The sequence below is a fragment of the Oncorhynchus masou genome, chromosome 22 (assembly GCF_036934945.1).
Source record: "Oncorhynchus masou masou isolate Uvic2021 chromosome 22, UVic_Omas_1.1, whole genome shotgun sequence".
In the NCBI taxonomy this organism is placed as follows: Eukaryota; Metazoa; Chordata; class Actinopteri; order Salmoniformes; family Salmonidae; genus Oncorhynchus; species Oncorhynchus masou.
The window spans coordinates 27,658,497-27,678,687 of NC_088233.1; the positions used below are offsets into that span (position 1 = coordinate 27,658,497).

The 20,191-nt window shown below is 41.5% G+C and overlaps 2 protein-coding genes across 4 annotated transcripts; both read left to right on the forward strand.

The window, feature by feature from the left end:
• Positions 1–4,864: 4,864 nt before the first annotated feature.
• Positions 4,865–8,617, forward strand: LOC135509268 (26S proteasome non-ATPase regulatory subunit 7-like). The gene is made up of 8 exons (XM_064929781.1): positions 4,865–4,998; positions 6,181–6,272; positions 6,436–6,528; positions 6,646–6,743; positions 6,899–6,979; positions 7,148–7,239; positions 7,400–7,598; positions 7,874–8,617. Exons 1-8 carry the CDS (start codon positions 4,925–4,927, stop codon positions 8,120–8,122), a joined length of 978 nt encoding a protein of 325 aa, XP_064785853.1. The 5' UTR covers positions 4,865–4,924; the 3' UTR covers positions 8,123–8,617.
• A 1,538-nt stretch (positions 8,618–10,155) lies between these two features.
• LOC135509270 (hypoxanthine-guanine phosphoribosyltransferase-like) lies at positions 10,156–18,899 on the forward strand. 3 transcript variants are annotated; one of them, XM_064929783.1, is made up of 9 exons: positions 10,159–10,450; positions 10,861–10,967; positions 11,579–11,762; positions 12,152–12,217; positions 15,080–15,097; positions 15,395–15,477; positions 16,165–16,211; positions 16,746–16,822; positions 17,485–18,899. In XM_064929783.1, exons 1-9 carry the CDS (start codon positions 10,436–10,438, stop codon positions 17,530–17,532), a joined length of 645 nt encoding a protein of 214 aa, XP_064785855.1. In that variant the 5' UTR covers positions 10,159–10,435; the 3' UTR covers positions 17,533–18,899. The 3 variants fall into 3 exon arrangements, with proteins under 3 accessions (XP_064785856.1, XP_064785855.1, XP_064785857.1); XM_064929785.1 differs by lacking the exon at positions 10,159–10,450 and adding an exon at positions 10,544–10,763; XM_064929784.1 differs by lacking the exon at positions 15,080–15,097 and having other exon boundaries at positions 10,156–10,450.
• The last annotated feature ends 1,292 nt before the right edge of the window (positions 18,900–20,191 follow it).

Below are 20,191 nucleotides of genomic sequence, written 5' to 3' on the forward strand. Positions count from 1 at the left end.
ATTCATAATAATATATATTTTTTTCTTTTTGTTAAACAGGTGAGGCTCAAAACAGGTGGGGCTCTGCCCCACATGCCCTGAATGACTTGTCGCCACTGCCTTATGGTATAGCTCAGGGTTCCCAAACAATTTCTATTGGCACAAGCACTGTTCACGCCCCTCTTGTTTTTTAGCCAATCAATATTGTTGTAATGTTTGATCTACACAAATCACGGCCTGACCACTCATTAGGCAGAATTAGGCAGCCACCTTCGGCGGGAGAATGAGGACATGAAACCTCACATAATACTGCACAAAAACAGTAACAATTTCTCTCAACCAGTGGCATATGGGCTTTTTAGGTGATCGCTGATGCAACCCTGTTATAAGCAGTGCCATGTTTGTCAAAGGCAGGGGTGCAAAATATTTTGCTTGTCCATTTCCAGCCCACCTCTCCAGGGTGCTGTTGGAGAGAGTTATTGCTGTGGTGCTCTAACATAAATCATGTAGCAGATATAGGATATGGCCGAAAGAGTATGTGGCATTTTATGTAGCCTACAGGAGATAAAATGTATGACAATGTAATGAGATGGACACTGTTTATACCATGCAGGTTTCTCCGATCAAATAGCCTAACCTAAATGGCACCCAATCAAATAAAGCATCTGCTGTCATGTTGACAAACATATCCTAAAAACAGGACAGGTCAAAGTAAAATGGACAATCACAACTGTCCAGGAGTTTCACCCGGGTGTCATGATCAGTGGTTTTAAGTTTGTATCTGTCCATTTTTGACAAGCTGATCATAGCGAAAAAGAAAATACACTATATATATACAAAAGTATATGGACACCCCTTCAAATTAATGTATTCTGCTATCTCAGCCACACCCCTTGCTGACAGGTGTATAAAATCGTGCACACAGCAATGTAAACTCCATAGACAGACATTGGCAGTAGAATGGCCTTACTGAAGATCTCAGTGACTTTCAATGTGGTACTGTCATATGATGCCACCTTTCCAACAAGTCAGTTTGTCAAATTTCTGACCAGCTGCGAAGTGTTAGGCCACACAAGCTCATAGAACGGGACTGCCGAGTGCTGAATTGCGTAGCGCGTAACAAATAGTCTGTCCTCGGTTGCAACACTCACTACCAAGTTCCAAACTGCCTCTGGAAGCAACTTCAGCACAAGAACTGTTCGTCAGGAGCATCATGAAATGGGTTTCCATGGCCGAGCAGCCGAACAAAAGCCTAAGATCACCATGCGCAATGCCAAGTGTTGGCTGGAGTGGTGTAATGCTCACCGCCATTGGACTCTGAAGCAGTGTAAACGCCTTCTCTGGCATGATGGATCACGCTTCACCATCTAGCAGTCCAATGGACAAATCTGAGCTTGGCGGATGCCAGGAGAATGGTACCTGCCCGAATGCATAGTGGGTAGCTACTTTTGGGTAGCTGATATTCAGAGCTTAAATAGCCAAGTTGATTAGTCACAGGAATCAGGACTAATAAAGCCAATGCAATGGCCTGTTTTACAAATGGTGGACCTACAACACGGATGAGCATTCATAAAATCCCATTGCAGGCAGACATGGTAGGCTATACATCAGTAAGCACAAGCCAATGTCGTTTGGAAAGCTTTTTTTGGTCCTGTCTGGACCGGACACCTTTTTTGTTGTTGGTGTTTTACAAACGGTAGGCTTACCACATAAATAGGCATCCATACAATTTAATTCCAGACAACACTGTGGGCTGCTCAGTAAGCACGGACTGACTCCGAAGCATTTTGGATTTCTATTTTGGTGCAGTCTGGACCAGGCTAAAATTCCACATTCACCGACATTGGTTTTTGATCCGGTCTTGACCAAATCTGAACCAATCATTGGCATTTTTTGGTCTCACCTAGTGCGGCAGAGTGGCAATAACCGGCCCTGACCCAAATATCACATGAATAACACATTAGACATGGCAAAATGTATAGAATTGCCAGAAAATTACTCTAAGGTATGCAATGATTTACATGACAAGAGGAAAACTGATGATGCACTATCCAATTTCGAAATTGCACCTTGTGCATTCTACTATTACAACTTCAAGAGTAAGTTCAAAGCCAGACTGCGTTCCTTTGAAATTGTGATAATTTGCTTCAGACAAGCGCATTTCCAGGCATAGAGCTGACATGGAAGTAAATAATATTGAAAGTATTTAGAAAATTCCCAAAACAAACCTTTTTCCTTATAAAATTCCCCTAGATGTACATTTTAAACTCAAAATAACTTTCCCTGACTTTGGAGAATTCCATATGAACACATCATACTGCTTGTGGGCTGTGGGGGTGTGCCACACCAGTGAATTAAGCTGATAAGCCACTCTTTAATGGCTGCAGAATGAGCAGCCAGGCTCCTTGGGTTGTAAACTCTCTGGATTTGGAAACTAGAGGTGCTCCTGTGTAGAATGGACCCCCTTTTACTGCGACACAATGTACTGCACAGGAAATTGTATACGGTGCAAAGAAATGTATACAAATAATAATAATTTGATGTTTTATTGCCACATACACAGGATAGGGTCAGACATATACTGTATATGTCCAATATGAAAAAACCTACTTAACATTGTGCAATATGAATGGGCTAATTAAAAATTGGATTTAAAAGTGTTTTCTAAAGTTGATTATTATAATTATAATAAAAATGGTATGATTAATATTGTTATTACTATTATTATTAATAGTAGCATTATAAATACTGTTTTGTTATTTGTATTACTGTTGTTACCATAATAACTATCTAGTAATCATTACTTTTAATGCTGTTAACAATAATGTCAATGCTATAATATTATTTGTGCTATAAAGGAGATTAAATGTTTTCCTTTTTTCCTGTTGTTAAACAAAATGTCCGTATAGTTTATGGTTCGGCAGCCCCGGACCCCCATTGGAAAGGCTAGATGTCAAACAGGGGCAAGAACTCAGAATATGTAATGGGGCACCTCGGACCTCCCCAGTGGCTGCACTACAGGTGTCGATGGGGGATATGCAGATTAGGAGACAGCAGCTGGCAAATAATTATTGGGTCAACCTACAGGGACATGGGGTGTCTCATCCTGCGAAAGGGATTTGACAGGCATGCTGGAAACATGAGCAAAGACCTAACACAAGCTTTGGGTGGGTAATACCCAAGCGAATGAGATGGGACTGTATGGAAGGGAGTTTAGTCCAAAGGTAACTATTCCCGCCTCCAGTAGTTGAGCTTGTCACGACTCCGACCGAAGGACGCTCCCCTTCCCGTTCGGGTGGCGCTCGGCGGTCGTCGTCGCCGGCCTACTAGCTGCCACTGATTATTTCCTCCCCCTCCTTATGTGTTTATTGAGGGCACCTGTTTTGAGTTAGGTAATATAGTAGTGAGGCTTTATTAGTCAGCCGGCCCGCCTGGTTCCTTGTGCGGGATTAATTATTGTGACCGTCTGTTTGGTGTACTTGTATGCACGTCTATGGGTTTCGTGGTTTTTCCAGTACAGTTTAAGTCCCCCTGTTTGGGGCATTTGTTTGTTCATTACGCCCTGTGTTTTCGTGGGGTTGGCTTATGTTCGCCGTTTCTTTGTGCATTAAAATAGCACTCCCCTGAACTCTTTGCTTCCTGCGCCTGACTCCTCACCCACCACACTCAGATCGTTACAGATCTAGAAGTTTTGGAGAGACTACAGAAAGATAGGGAGAGTGTTGATCCATCTGATTTGTTTAAGAGACACTGTGTATAAGACAGTAGTTTAGGAATTGTTAGTTAGATTACTTGTTGGTTATTACTGCATTGTCGGAACTAGAAGCACAAGCATTTCGCCACACTCGCATTAACATCTGCTAACCATGTGTATGTGACAAATAAATTTGATTTGATTTGATTTGAGACGTATGGCTACTGTGTATCAGGAATTTGTGACCATTTACTCAGATGATTCAAAAGATCCAAGGACAGGACGTACTGGGTCAGCATTTGTAGTGCAGGACTGTGGGGTGGCAGTCGGGAAACGTATTACAGATCATATGGTTGTATATACAGGGGAGCTGATGGCCATACTGTTGGCCTTGCAGTGGGTGGAGGAAGTCCAGGCAGACAGAGTAGCTATTTGCTCTGATTCATGTGCAGTGTTGATGAGTCTCCAGTCCTTCAGGTCACATAGCAGACAAAACCTGCTTTATGAGGTGCTACTAACCCATATCAGGATTAGACAGATGGGTATACAGATAATATTTACTTGGGGTCCCAGCCCATGTGGAGGTGGAGGGCAACGATGCAGTTGATGTACTGGCTAAACAAGAACTTAGTAGTGGGGATGTTAATGTTGTAGTTTCAATGAGCAAGTCAGAGGACTGATATGGACAGTGATGGTGCAGAGATGGCAGGAGCAATGGAATAGAGATGCTAAGGGCAGGCATTTATTTCAATTACAGAGGAAAGTCAGGGTGGGGAGGACAAGAGAAAGGGACAGAAAAGAGGCTATTTTTACAAGATTACGGTTGAATAAGACTTTAAATGTGATAGGAAAGCATCCAACAGGAAAGTGTGATTATTTGCAAGGAAACAGAGACCGTGGAGCATGTATTGCTACAGTGTGGACAGTATCGTCGGGAAAATGAGAGGCTGAGATCTAGTATGAGGGTGAAGGGGATACGGGAAATTAGTTTAAATAGTATATTGAGTAGAATGTCATTAGTTATTGTCTCAAATATTTTGTTATATTTTTTAAGAGAAACGAGGCTGGCAGGTAGGATTTAGTTTCTACCCGTCTCTGGCCCACACTCCAGTTCAGTAGGTGGTGGGAATGCACCATGACGTTGGATGCCAACTGCCGATAATCCCCACCGAAAAAGAAGAAGAAGAAGAAACAATTCGACAGGAAGTAGCTAGCCAAGCAGCTAGCATCCTCAAACACTTTGCTTCAAAAATGCCGGAGTTAGCGGTAGAAAATGTTGTTGTCCATCCACTTGTGTTGCTCAGCGTGGTGGATCATTTTAATAGGTATGTAATTAATAATATATATGTTTGAAAATCACATCCATTCGCTACTTCTGCTAGCTTGCCACTTTTGTACGAGATGATGATTTTGCAGCCAGGCTTGGCTAACGTTAGCTGGCCAGCTAACCTGCTGAGTCAGAAACCCATTTGAAGCTGTGCATTTGTTAGCAATGACAGTAGTATATCTAGTTAGTTTATTTTGTCTGGTAAATTGTAATAACAGGCAAATAGTTAGAAACATTCACTAATTATGGAAGAATTTAGCCACCGCATCATTATGGATCAGAGTAGTTAGCTAGCTAACATAGCTAGGGATAAAGTATTGTAGTTGGCTTATTCAGGTGTTTCCAAACCCTTTCACTCGGGTCTGCCTTCTTCCAGCATTGGAGAACATCCCGCGCCCCCCACGTCTATTTTTATTGGTGCAAGCACTATTTATGACAAACTGTTAACACCCCTCTTGTTATTGTTGTCGACTGGGGTGGGGAGGACATTTAGCAGATTTAAAGTTTATTTCCTGAAATTTTACACATTTTGTCATGGGATGCAGAGAACATTTTGCGGTTTCATAACACATTTTCTTGCAATTCTATATATTTTGCCATGTCTAATGTGTATTCATGTGATAGTTGAGTGACTCAATCAATACAACAACATCTATGGGCTACAAAACCTTGCTAAAGAACGTTTGCTGACATGAGCTAGTTGATCTGGACATTTCTGACAAGTTATAAATACCTCTCTGAGGTCTGCAATGACTTACATGACAAGAGGAGAAACTGATGATGCACTACCCAATTTCGAAAATGTACCTTGGGCATTCTACTATTACAATTTTTACGAGTAAGTTGAAAGCCGGACTGAGTTCCCCCTGCCCTTTGGGAACCACTGAGCTAATTAACTAGTTATGTTAACTTTCTTAGAGATGCACTCTTAAACTTTTGTATAATTTCAGCCAGTAGTTTTTAAAGTGGTACTCATGAGCAAAAAGTGGTCCCAGTTTTTTGTGTACTACGTCATCCATTTCTTATTTACGTCCTGCAATTCATATATGTTACGAATCCAATTCGTACTATATGTTCCAATTTTTTTGTGATTAAGCTCATGGAGCGTGTCTTAAGTTTTTGTTTGATTTCCACTAAGACATCCTATGATATTGATTGTGTAAATGTTCTCTTTTGACAGAATAGGGAAAGTAGGCAACCAAAAGCGAGTAGTGGGTGTCCTCCTCGGCTCTTGGCATAAGAAAGTCCTTGATGTGTCCAACAGCTTTGCAGGTGAGTTATTCTCCTTCCATGTACTAAAATAACGTGTTTGTGACTAGTTTATAACATCTTTATCATATTTGTGAGAGAACTCAAATAATAATTATGATCACTAAACGTTTAGCTATATAGCTAACCCTGATGGATCCAATATTGATTGTGTGTTTTTTGCCAGTGCCTTTTGATGAGGATGACAAGGACGATTCAGTGTGGTTCCTGGATCATGACTACTTGGAGAATATGTACAACATGTTCAAGAAAGTCAATGGTGAGACCACACACACACACTATAGATTATTACATTTGAACTATATACATTCAGTCTCATCAACTTCTACATAGTGTGGCTATGAGATTCTTAAACCTTTCCTTCTCTTCTCTCCAGCCAGAGAGAGGATAGTGGGCTGGTATCACACAGGTCCAAAACTACATAAGAATGATATTGCCATCAATGAACTCATCAAGCAATACTGCACCAATTCAGTAAGTGCTTTCCACGCAGTAAATATTCCACATTAATACCTAAATATCGGTAAGAAATATGTCTCATCTCCTGTTGAAAGGATTAAATTGTATTGATAATGCAGCAGATAATTAAGTGAACATTGACTATGTTTGTATGGCACTTTCCCCCTCAGGTATTAGTGATCATTGACGTAAAGCCTAAGGACCTGGGCCTGCCTACAGAAGCCTACTTCTCGGTGGAGGAAATACATGACGTAAGTGGAGCATAGACTTGTTTGAGACGAAATGACAAAATAATTCAAACCCTGGACCAGCCAACCATAGGGGCTGTGGGCAGATTTTGGACTGAGCATACAATTGATCATTGTGAAAGGAAGGAAGACTTTTACTCTAAAAGGGTTCTTGTCTCTTCACTCTTCCAGGACGGCACCCCAACCTCCAAAACATTTGAACATGTGACCAGTGAGATTGGAGCCGAGGAGGCAGAGGAGGTGGGCGTGGAGCACCTTCTCAGGTACACCATTTTTTTAACTGGACTACGCAGACACCAAACATTTCATGGATTTTCAATTATTTCTACGGTTTCAATTATTTCTACGGTTAACACACCGAACAGACTTGCACTAATGTCGACTAAACTTGATATATTCTACCCTATTTTCTTCCGTCTACAGAGACATCAAGGACACAACAGTTGGTACTCTGTCACAGCGTATCACTAACCAGGTACATGGCCTAAAGGGGCTCAACTCCAAGCTGCTGGACATCAGGTCTTACCTGGAGAGAGTGGCTGCAGGCAAGTTGCCCATCAACCACCAAATCATCTACCACCTACAGGACATCTTCAACCTGCTTCCTGATGTCAACCTTCTGGTAAGCTGGGGTGTAGGTTTAGGATGGGGATGGGGTAATGTGTGTGAGTGGGCTGGGTTCTGTGGGAGAAAGGGGGCAGGGGGTGGCTGGCATGGTAATCAATATTAGCTTTTTTATTTTGAAGGAGTACACAGATTCATTATCCTTCTCAAATCGAACACATGGTATGATCTACTTCATTACAATAAACAGATAGTCTGGCTTTTTTCACCAGATTTTCACTGTTTAGTTCATCATTATACACAACGCCCTAATCCTGCCACTTCTCCCTGCAGGAGTTCACAAAGGCCTTCTACCTGAAGACCAATGACCAGATGCTAGTGGTCTACCTGGCATCCCTCATCCGCTCAGTGGTGGCTCTCCACAACCTCATCAACAACAAGATCTCCAACCGTGATGCTGAGAGGAAGGAGGGACAGGAGAAGGAAGAGGGCAAGAAGGAGAAGAAGGAAGACAAGGAGAAGAAGGAAGAGAAGGAGAAAGGCAACACCTCATCTAGGAAAGATGAGAAAAAGAAGAAATGAGTGTGCACTATTGGTGTTCGTCTTTGTCATACCCTATTCCCCTGGATAGTGCACTACTTTTGGCCTGTGCCACAGTCGTCTGTATATGGGTCTAGCTAAAAGTAGTGCTCTATATGGGGGTCTGGTGTCATTTGAGACTTGCCCTTTGTCATAACTGGCACTGAATAACTATAGTGCTGAGGGTGACAGGATGGTTATGTGTGTTGGATGTTCTCTTCAATGAGAACATGTTGGTTCTGCACCATCTGGGCTGCGTTTAGTAGGGCACAACGTTACAGAACCTCAGATAGAAATCCATATTGTAGAACAAACATGCCTTTTTGACATGTGAAGAGTCAGGTCAGCTCTATTCTGGTATTTCTATCTACAACTTTCAGTAAATTGCCCCCTCCCGAATGTGATCCTTTGTGTGTGTGTGTAGTGAAAGAAACCTTCAGTTTCTGTATCACTTCATTAAAGTAGGGTCATATTAAATCATTTTTGTTAAGTTTCTAAGTTGTAAATCTTTTCTTTTGTCCCTTGCCTTTGTTTGGGTGTATTTTGTTGTACTGTATGATATTTCATCTCATAGAAACACAGGGAGGAGAATTGTGAGTTTATGAAGCCACGCCTGACATTTGTGGGGAAGATTCATTCAAGTCTAGTAATGGACTGCATATTATGAATCTCTAACAACACAGGCGATACCATGTGAAGAGTGGTTTGAAGTTTATTTTTCCATTTGGATTAACTGTAGACAAAGATTATTGATAAAGGATCTATACTGGGTTACGTGATGACACAACCTTTACAGCCAAGGAACTAATAGTTCCTGAAGTGCCTTCAGAAAGTAATCATACCCCTTGACTTATTCCACATTTTGTGTTACAGCCTGAATTCAAACTATATATTTTTCCCCCTCACCCATCTACACACAATGCCAATTTTTAAAATTTATATTTTACCAAGTAAGTTGTGTTCTCAGTCATTCTCATTTACAGCAATGGCCTAGGGAATAGTTACAGGGGAGAGGTGGGGGATGAATGAGCCAATTGTAAACTGGGGATGATTAGGTGACCATGATGGTATGAGGGCCAGATTGGGAATTTTGCCTGTAATGACATACAAAAAAAAAAAAAAAAAAAATACGGAAGTATCACACCTGAGTCAATACATGTTAGAATCACCTTTGCAGCGATTACAGCTGTGAGTATTTCTGGGTAAGTCTAAGAACTTTTCACACCTGGATTGTACAATATTTGCACATTATTCTTTTAAATATTCTTCAAGCTCTGTCAAGTTGGTTGTTGATCTTTGCTAGACAGCAATTTTCAAGTCTTGCCATAGTTTTTCAAGTCGATTTATGTCACTAACTAGGTCACTCAGGAACATTCAATGTCGTCTTGGTAAGCAACTCCAATGTAGATTTGGCCTTGTGTTTTAGGTTATTGTCCTGCTGAAATGTGAATTTGTCTCCCAGTGTCTGTTGGAAAGCAGACGGAACCAGGTTTTCCTGTATGATTTTTCCTGTGCTTAGCTCTTCTGTTTATTTTCATCCTAAAAAAAACTCCTTGCCGGTGACAAGCATACCCTTATCGTGATGCAGTCACCACCATGCTTGAAAAAATGTGGTGGTACTCAGTGATTTGTTTGATTTGCCCCAAATATAACGCTTTGTATTCAGGACAAAAAAAAAGTTCATTTCTTTGCCACATTTTTTGTAGTTTTACTTTAGTTCCTTATTGCAAACAGGATGCATATTTCTGTACAAGCTTCATTTTTCACTGTTATTTAGGTTAGTTAACTTCAATGTGGTTGACGCCTCTGCGTTTATTACTATCATCCTTGTCATGACGCAGCACTAGGTTAGTATGGCGAAGATGCGTTTCTGGTAGATTTGGATGTGTAGATATATATTCTAACATACAGTAAAATAACGGTAGGTATGTTTTTTTTGTACGACAAACTGCTTATAGGCTTAGATTATTTTCACACTAACGTCAGTAGCTAATTCGAAAATTGTACCATGCAATCGATGGTATGCAACAAGGAATACAGCCGTAGGATTTTATAAAATGTTCAAGTTAGATAAATCAGATTTTGGTCGGTAAAATGGATTGTGACGTCAGGGTTTAAAACCCCCAGGGGAGCGAGAGCAAGGTTGGAGTATCGTATGTAAGCTATTCGCCCACGGTAAAGTCGGCAGTAGGCGAAGAAGAGCGAGCACGAGAGACGCACCACCCACCAAGCTAAATAACATTCTTATTCCCTATTGATCAGGGCATGACTCCTCAAATATCACCCTAGTGAGGCGTGAACAGCAAGAGCGGTGATATGGCCTATATCCAGGTAAGGTGTACGCTGTCCCTATGTTATATTTGTAATGTCAGTCAGACCACTCGTCTTGCTCTGGGGTGAATGGTAATCTGCAGAATGGACGTTTCTGAGTTGTGTCGGAGTGTGGTTTCATAATGACATCAGGGTTGCGGGGCGTGATTGATCACTGGGTTTTTACTCCGGTGTCAGATGACATAATTTCAGAATTCACGCAGCTAGTCCGACCAAGTAGGCTAGTCTTAAAAGCGGGTCTGCACCCTATCTCTGTCTCACCCACAAACCGGTGGTTTAAAGCAATCTTAAACGTTGCCAGGGCTCCTGGCTGGTGTGTGTGTGGAGCTTCAGTTTGCTAAGACTTTTGGTCACCTCAATTGCACATTTCTGTGCCATTTCCTAAATGTGTTATCTCTTTGCTCCTTCAGATACCCGATGATGAGAAGGGGTATAAATTGGACCTCTTCTGTGTCCCCAAACACTATGAGGAGGATTTAGACCAGGTTATCATCCCCCATGGACTGATCATGGACAGGTAAGTCAAACATCACCACTGGACTGGCACTCTTGGGGACTGGGTAGGCTACTGTACTATAACATAATTGCACATTTTCTTATTCCCTTGTGGAGTAAATCAGAACTCTAATTTTGTACAAATTCCTATGCCTCCATTGTTTCCTTAATTTACACCGTGGTTGCTAAGGTACTTTGTCGGATTCAGCTCACTGACATATTTGTTAGACAAATCAGTGTTAGCCATCGAAACCAGCAGTATTTTTTTTTTTTTGTAATGGTGTATAGCCATCATCAATTTGCATTGCAGACAGGGAGAAGGCAAGCAGCAGCCTTATGAATGAAACACACTGTTCATCGGATACCCTGTTGTAGAATGCCAAGTTAAACCCTGTTATGAATAGTAGGACTCCAGACAGATCATTTGATTTGACCCAGTCAGCAACTTTTCAGCCAGTTTTCCACACATTGCCAATACTAGCCTTAAACCATGATGTTCTGACTGACCAGATCACAAACCATCTGAAGATTGATTGATGTGCCTGCCCAGAAATTTCAGGTCCCATGCCGTTGTATCGCCCTCTCTCCCTCTCTTTTTTTATCCTTCTCTCTATTCCTTCTGTCTCTCTCTAGGACTGAGCGCCTGGCTCGTGATATAGTCCGGGACATGGGGGGACACCATATAGTAGCACTGTGTGTTCTCAAAGGAGGTTATACATTCTTTTCTGACCTGCTGGACTACATCAAGGCCCTAAATCAGAACAGCGATAAGTCTGTCCCGTTGACTGTGGATTTCATTAGGCTAAAGAGCTATTGCGTGAGTGAACCACTCCACGTTTCTCTCACTCTCCTTCAATAGCCTCCAATTGTGTAAGAAAGATGGCAATCTTTATATGTAAGCAATGCAGTTGTTGCTTATTCTGTCTCTCGCTGTGTGTGTTTAGCCTGGTCTCAGATCAGTTTGTTTAGCCAACCCCTCTTATCTGTTGTCTGTCATGACAACAAACATGACACAAGGGTTGGCTAAATCACAATGTGATCTGCTACTAGACTCATCTGATGCATGAGCAGATAACACTTCCATTGGCCAACACGGTGATGTCTTTTAATGTATTACTAGATGACCTTATGATTATTTAGAGTAGACCATCACCCTCTTCCTGGGTGAGATGTGTAGTTTTACTGATATGTGTGTATTGTCCCCAGAATGACCAGTCTACAAACATTGTCAAAGTTATCGAAGGGGACGAGCTCTCAACTCTAACCGGGAAGGTGAGATTTGATTGCTTGACATAACCACAGATGAAATACAAAATATTTTAGGAGTGAAGTTGTAATCCTTTAACCAATGAGGTGCTGTATTTGTTTAATATATATATATATATATATATATACACACACACAGTGGGCAAAAGTATTTAGTCAGCCACCAATTGTGCAAGTTCTCCCACTTAAAAAGATGAGGCCTGTAATTTTCATCATAGGTACACTTCAACTATGACAGACAAAATGAGAAAAAAAATCCAGAAAATCACATTGTATGATTTTTAATGAATTTATTTGCAAATTATGGTGGAAAATAAGTATTTGGTCAATAACAAAAGTTTCTCAATACTTTGTTATATACCCTTTGTTGGCAATGACAGAGGTGAAGACTTACAGAAAACATTTGACAAGGTTTTCACACATTGTTGCTGGTATTTTGGCCCATTCCTCCATGCAGATCTCCTCTAGAGCAGTGATGTTTTGGGGCTGTTGCTGGGCAACACGGACTTTCAACTCCCTCCAAAGATTTTCTATGGGGTTGAGATCTGGAGACTGGCTAGGCCACTCCAGGATCTTGAAATGCTTCTTACGAAGCCACTCCTTCGTTGCCCAGGCGGTGTGTTTGGGATCATTGTCATGCTGAAAGACCCAGGCACGTTTCATCTTCAATGCCCTTGCTGATGGAAGGAGGTTTTCACTCAAAATCTCAGGATACATGGCCCCATTCTTTCCTTTACACGGATCAGTCGTCCTGGTCCCTTTGTAGAAAAACAGCCCCAAAGCATGATGTTTCCACCCCCATGCTTCACAGTCAGTATGGTGTTCTTTGGATGCAACTCAGCATTCTTTGTCCTCCAAACACAGTAGCGTGGGGCCTGGGCCTTCAGTGAAGTCCTACACAGTCCCACCCGAATTAATCCACCTCTTATTACCATCATTATGATGCCATGGCTCTAGACACTATACATTTAGACAGAAACGCAGTATAACCAGGCATTGCGTCACCTTGAAATTGACATTTTTATTCAGAGAATTGCAGGGGAAGAGTACAATACCTTTTCGTTGAGCTGTAGATCCACTCGGGTGTCCCCAAAAGTTTTCAAAAGCACCATTGCTTGTAAGTGCCCAGCTGTACTTTGGTGTCTCGTTGCTGCCTTGGTTAGAGAACTCAGGTTTGCAAAGCCAGTGTGGCTCCAAACACCAAATTGATCACTTGTAAATAATAGGCATTCCCAGCAGTACAGTTTGCAGTGCTTCTTGGAGCCTGTGAGTCATTGATAGCGCCCATAGTTGAAAGTGGCGAACGAACCCCTTTCCCGCCTGTGACAGGCTTTGTAGCGTCGGCGTCTACCTCTCCTGACAATGTCTAACTTTTCTTGAAAAGTTTGTCTTGAGAATGGCGTTATAATTATATCCTCGACCAAATCGATATCTTCTCCTTCCGCCATTGTGGGTTGAAAAAACAGCTTAGTAGTACGCAAATTAATTTGTTAATCAATTTCAGTTTCCTAATTCTGAGACCTGCCCATATAGGACCTGCCTCTCAATATTGGTAATCCAATCAAAAGACGTGCACGCACTACGCCTGCTAGCTGGCTCCTGTGTAACACTGGAGCCAGCCAGCAGGCGTACAATAGGCATTTATTTTCCATTCACTTTAAGCTACAAGTGCCCGCACTGTTGATTCTGAAGGCCTGAGGACAGATTTTAGACCCCTGGCAACACATGATGGCTGAATATGATTGGATAAAAGATCTAACATAAAGACCAGCCCTCCAAATCTCAACCTGGGGCTGGAAGCAGTGCAACCAAGAGGAACGCTATGAAATGAAGAGTGTAACTCTTACTCTGGGGAATAATTTAATTCATATTTGTGGGAAAATATATTAAAAAAAATATATATATATATTCTGATGATGTTTAGGCCAGCAGAGAAGGTCTTGCTGGCCCTGACGGCCCACCACTGTCTAAACACGACGAGTTGAGTTTTTACCAAAAAGTTATATTTTGGTTTCATCTGACCATATGACATTCTCCCCATCTTCTTCTGGATCATCCAAATGCTCTCTAGCAAACTTTAGACGGGCCTGGACATGTACTGGCTTAAGCAGGGGGACACGTCTGGCACTGCAGGATTTGAGTCCCTGGCGGCGCAGTGTGTTACTGATGGTGGGCTTTGTTACTTTGGTCCCAGCTCTCTGCAGGTCATTCACTAGGTCCCCCCGTGTGGTTCTGGGATTTTTGCTCACCGTTCTTGTGATCATTTTGACCCCAGGGGGTGAGATCTTGCGTGGAGCCCCAGATCGAGGGAGATTATCAGTGGTCTTGTATGTCTTCCATTTCCTAATAATTGCTCCCACAGTTGATTTCTTCAAACCAAGCTGCTTACCTATTGCAGATTCAGTCTTCCCAGCCTGGTGCAGGTCTACAATTTTGTTTCTGGTGTCCTTTGACAGCTCTTTGGTCTTGGCCATAGTGGAGTTTGGAGTGTGACTGTTTGAAGTTGTGGACAGGTGTCTTTTATACTGATAAGTTTAAACAGGTGCTATTAATACAGGTAATGCGTGGAGGACAGAGGAGCCTCTTACAGGTCTTACAGGTCTGTGAGAGCCAGAAATCTTGCTTGTTTGTAGGTGACCAAATACTTAGTTTCCACCATAATTTGCAAATAAATTCATTAAAAATCCTACAATGTGATTTTCTGGATTTTTTTTTTCTCATTTTGTCTGTCATAGTTGAAGTGTACCTATGATGAAAATTACAGGCCTCTCATCTTTTTAAGTGGGAGAACTTGCACAATTGGTGGCTGACTAAATACTTTTTGCCCCACTGTATATGTGATCAATTGTCTTCTAATTTCCTTTGCAGAATGTTTTGATAGTTGAGGTAAGACCAATTTCCCTGTCTTTTTAGCACATAATCTGAATATTCAGTCTCTGTAAATGTTAAAACGGCTGTACATAAATGTGTGGCGCACACTAGCTCTCTCATGAACTATAGCTGTATGACCAGGGTGCAAATCACATTCACTAATGGGTGTACCCTAAAAGAAGTGGGCTGTACCATCGCTGTAGTTGTCCACATTTATATTGAATTGCTTCCCTTGAATTGTTGTTGGACTTCCTTGCACTCCTTAAATTGAAGCCCCTTATGCAACGTTATCTGTCCTGCTGACGTGTTTAGGACATTGTGGAGACTGGGAGGACTATGGAGACACTGCTATCACTGCTGAGTGAATGCAATCCAAAGATGGTCAAAGTCGTCAGGTGAGAACCGATGTATTAAGCACGCAGTACTTATTTTTATCCCATTATTGTGCTTACTGAACAGTCCCTATAAGTGCTGTGTAGCCCTGATTTAGACAGAGAAGTGGTTCAGCTCAGAATGTCACTCTCTGACTGCATTTACACAGGGGTCCAAATTCTGATATTTTTTTCACTAATTGGTCTACTGACCAATCACATCAGATATTGTCACATTAGATATTTTTTTTAGAGCTGATCCAATTGGTCAAATGTGACTATCTGATGTGATTGGTCAGTAGACCAATTAGTGGGGGAAAAAAATCGATCTCGACAGCAATATTAATGACCGCACTCTCTATCTATTGTAATGCGCACTCTCCCCTTAAGCACTGATTTAGAGATGGTATGTGACTGGATCAGATTAAGAGTTAATCTATGTACCATACTGTTAATTGAACTGTGGATGGGAAATCCCTCTGCTATGGAAGGGACTATTTTACTCTAGTTTAGGTTGTAGATGGCTGTGTTGAGCGCATTTATAGCTATGCTATGTTATTGAACAATGCAAGGCCATTGAGTGGATTATATTGTTTGCTGTGTCATTGAGATTGTTGAAGACCATGTCATTGAGAACAATGCATGCCATTAAGAGCATGGTTTGCATAGAGATCCTATTCAGTTTTGTGCTTGTATGCATTGTCCTTTCAGCCTTCTAGTCAAGAGAACACCAAGGAGCTCAGGATACAGACCAGACTGTGAGTTCTGCCGTGTTTTGTGTGTGTCGTGCATGCCTTCCCACCGTTGATACACTGCTGTACTCGAAAGAGTCTTTGGCAGGATGACCACGTATAATAGTTATATTTTTCGCATGGAATTAATGTGCATATCTAACGACCGACTTTGAATGTGTAGGTCAACATGGTACTCTGGTACTAATATTCTACACACACATGGTTAGTGATGTATGTCATTCCTTTAAGTCAGAGTTGGATAAGCTTTCTAAGATGGTTTTGCAAGGACAGCTGTTTACCTTTGACCTGCTCTGTGACCCTTGAAGCTAAAGGGTCAACCCCAGTCACAGACAACAGGAGTCAACTAGCTGACCTCCAGAGATAGAAAAGAGGAACATACTTTATATCTGTGTTAATGTTATGAAATGCTAATGCAAAACTCATCCCATAAGATCTTTTGATACTGCTAACTTAATACTGCACAGCAAGATGTCTAACTTACATGTAGCTTATTATTGTATTGTGCAGTAAATTATGTCCGTATCTGTGTTTGGTCAGACATGGGGTTTGAGGTGCCAGATTGGTTTCTGGTGGGATATGCCCTGGACTACAATGAGTACTTCAGAGATCTCAGTGTAAGTTCGCTGCATTAGAGAATATAACTGCATATCAGGATCATCTCCATCTGAGATTCAGCCAAATTCAGTCAAAACCTAGTGAAAGATGTACACTGAGTGTACAAAACATTAGGAACACCTTCCTTAATATTGAGTTGGACTCCGTTTTGTCCTCAGAACCGCCTCAATTCGTCGGGGCATAGACTCTACAAGGTGTCGAAAGTGTTCCACAGGGATGCTGGCCATGTTGACTCCAATGCTACACACAGTTGTCAAGTTGGCTGGATGTCCTTTGGGTGGTGGACCATTCTTGATACACATGGGAAACTGTTGAGTGTGAAAAAACCATCAGCATTGCAGTTCTTGCCAAACTCAAACTGGTGCACCTGACACCTACTTTTGTCTTGCCCATTCACCCTCTGAATGGCACATACACAATCCATGTCTCAAGGCTTGAAAATCCTTCTTTACCCTGCCTTGTTCCCTTCACCTACACTGATTTGAAGAAGAACAAGTGACATCAATAAGGGATGGTTGCTTTCACCTGGTCAGTCTGACATGGAAAGAACACTTGTTCCTAATGTTTTGTACACTCAATGTATGTATGAGGGGTCAGTTTAATCAAGTCTGCTGTTGGTGTATTCTTTTTACACTTTACCATGTGTTTTTGCTCTGTGCAGCACATCTGTATACTGAACGAGAAAGCAAAGGAAAAGTACAAAGTGTAAGCTGAGGCGATGGACAGATGGATGACGAGAGACTCGGACCACTGTGATGATCCTGAGCTTTTTAGGGTTCTGAACCTTATTTATCTGTGTATGAAACCTATTGTGAATTCAGTTTGCAAGATACTATTTGAGAAAACAAATGTATTGAATTCATATTTTTGTTCCCCAAGAAGTGTAACAGTATAATTTTAGACCGTCCCTTCGACCATACCCGGGCGCGAACTAGGGACCCTCTGCACACATCAACAACAGTCACCCACGAAGCATCGTTACCCATCGCTCCACAAAAGCCACGGCCCTTGCAGAGCAAGGGGAACTACTACTTCAAGGTCTCAGAGCAAGTGACGTCACCGATTGAAACGCTATTTAGCGCGCACCGCTAACTAAGCTAGCCTTTTCACATCCATTACAGAAGCAATGGGATGAGTTATGTGTTTTAAGTAGAGGATTCGTGTAAAGATAGTTATGGGAGTACACTTTTTATTTAGATTTGTTATTCTATATAATATCGGGGCCTTGGATGCCTCTCATCTGATTTCTGTTAGTAAGGATGGATTTTGTTATGTTGCTTAATACAATCCACAGGATCTCAGGCGACTGGACATATCCACAGTAAAGTCATGTACTGCATTGTACAAACCAGTGACGCTGTTTAGCTCATATGCCTAGCCCATGCAAAGACAAGCCTGGAATGTAATGTAATAATTTTGTTTAATAATGGCAATGTTTTTATTCACATTAACAATCCTATTTTAATATTGCTGTGAATCTTACATTTTTGTGTTAGAGAGAGATGCCTTCCATGAATTGACTTTAAAGAAAAGAGAAATCCGCACACTTGTTTTTTCATTTTTCTTGAAGCATTTAAGGCCAAGACGCTGACATGCAGTTGAAGTCGGAAGTTTACATACACTTATGTTGGAGTCATGAAAACATGTTTTTCAAGATCATGAGGAAGGAAAATGATGTGGATATATTGAATCAACGTCTCAAGACATCAGTCAGGAAGTTGAAGCTTGGTCGCAAATGGGTCTTTCAAATGGACTATGACCCCAAGCATACTTCCAAAATTGTAGCAAAATGGCTTAAGGACAACAAAGTCAAGGTATTGGAGTGGCCATCACAAAGCCCTGCTCTGTCAGGAGGAATGGGACAAAATTCACCCAACTTATTGTGGGAAGCTTGTGGAAGGCTACCCATAACATTTGACCCAAGTTAAACCATGTAAAGGCAATGCTACCAAATACTAATTGAGTGTATGTGAACTTCTGACCCACTGGGAAATAAAAGAAAGAAATAAAAGCTGAAATCATTCTCTATTATTCTGGCATTTCACATCCTTAAAATAAAGTGGTGATCCTAACTGACCTAAGACAGGGAAGTTTTACTACAATTAAATGTCAGTAATTGTGAAAAACTGAGTTTAAATGTATTTGGCTAAGGTGTATGTAAACTTCTGACTTCAACTGTACATAGTTGTGGGAAGTAGGGGTGCTGAGTGTTTAATAAATATTAAGATAAACATTTTTTTCACAAAGGTAGTGGGGCTTTACTAGTATTAACGGACCGATATAGATTTCTGTAACATGGGCAAAAACATTGAGACAAAGTGGTTTGAGATGATATGGCTCAGTTGGTAGAGAGTGATTCCCACCGGGGACCAGCATGAAAATGTATGCACTCACTACTGTAAACTGCTCTACTAAAATGTAAAAGGAATTAAGACCATTTCAGTTCACATTTAGAAATAAGTTGCATTTGCAAAGTATTTCAAAACTGGAAAACATATCAAGCAAGTATTTGTGTATTCAGTCCCAAGTATTATCAGATTAACTGTTTTGTACAGAACCACATTGGCTTGCGAAAGTATTCACCCCCCTGGCATTTTACTTACTTTGTTGCCTTACAATCACCCCATTGTATCATGAGATTTACACAACATGCCTCCCACTTTATTTATTGTGAAACAAACAAGATAAGACAAAAAAACAGAACTTGAGCATGCATAACTATTCACCCCCCCAATGTCTCTATAAGCTTGGCACATCTAGCCACTGGGATTTTTGCCCATTCTTCAAGGCAAAATTGCTCTAGCTCCTTCAAGTGGGATGGGTTCCGCTGGTGTACAACAGCCTTTAAGTCATACCACAGATTCTCAATTGGATTGTCTGTGCTTTGACTAGGCCATTCCAAGACATCTAATGTTTTCCCTTAAACCACTCAAGTGTTACTTTAGCAGTATGCTTAGGGTCATTGTCCTGCTTGAAGGTGAACCTCTGTCCCAGCCTCAAGTCTCTTGCAGACAAACAGGTTTCCCTTAAGAAATTCCCTGTATTTAGCACCATCCATCGTTACTCCAATTCTGATCAGTTTCCCAGTCCCTGCCGATGGGGAAACACATCCCCACAGCACGATGCTTCCACCAACATACTTCACTGTGGGGATGATATTCTCGGGGAGATGAGGTGTTGGGTTTGCGCCAGACAGAGTTTTCCTTGATGGCCAAAAAGCTAAATTTTAGTCTCATCTGACCAGAGTACCTTCTTCCATATGTTTGGGGGGTCTCCCACATGCATTTTGGCGAACACCAAATGTGTTTGCATATTTTTCCTTTAAGCAATGGCTTTTTTTCTGGCCACGCCCATGAAGTGGGAAGGCA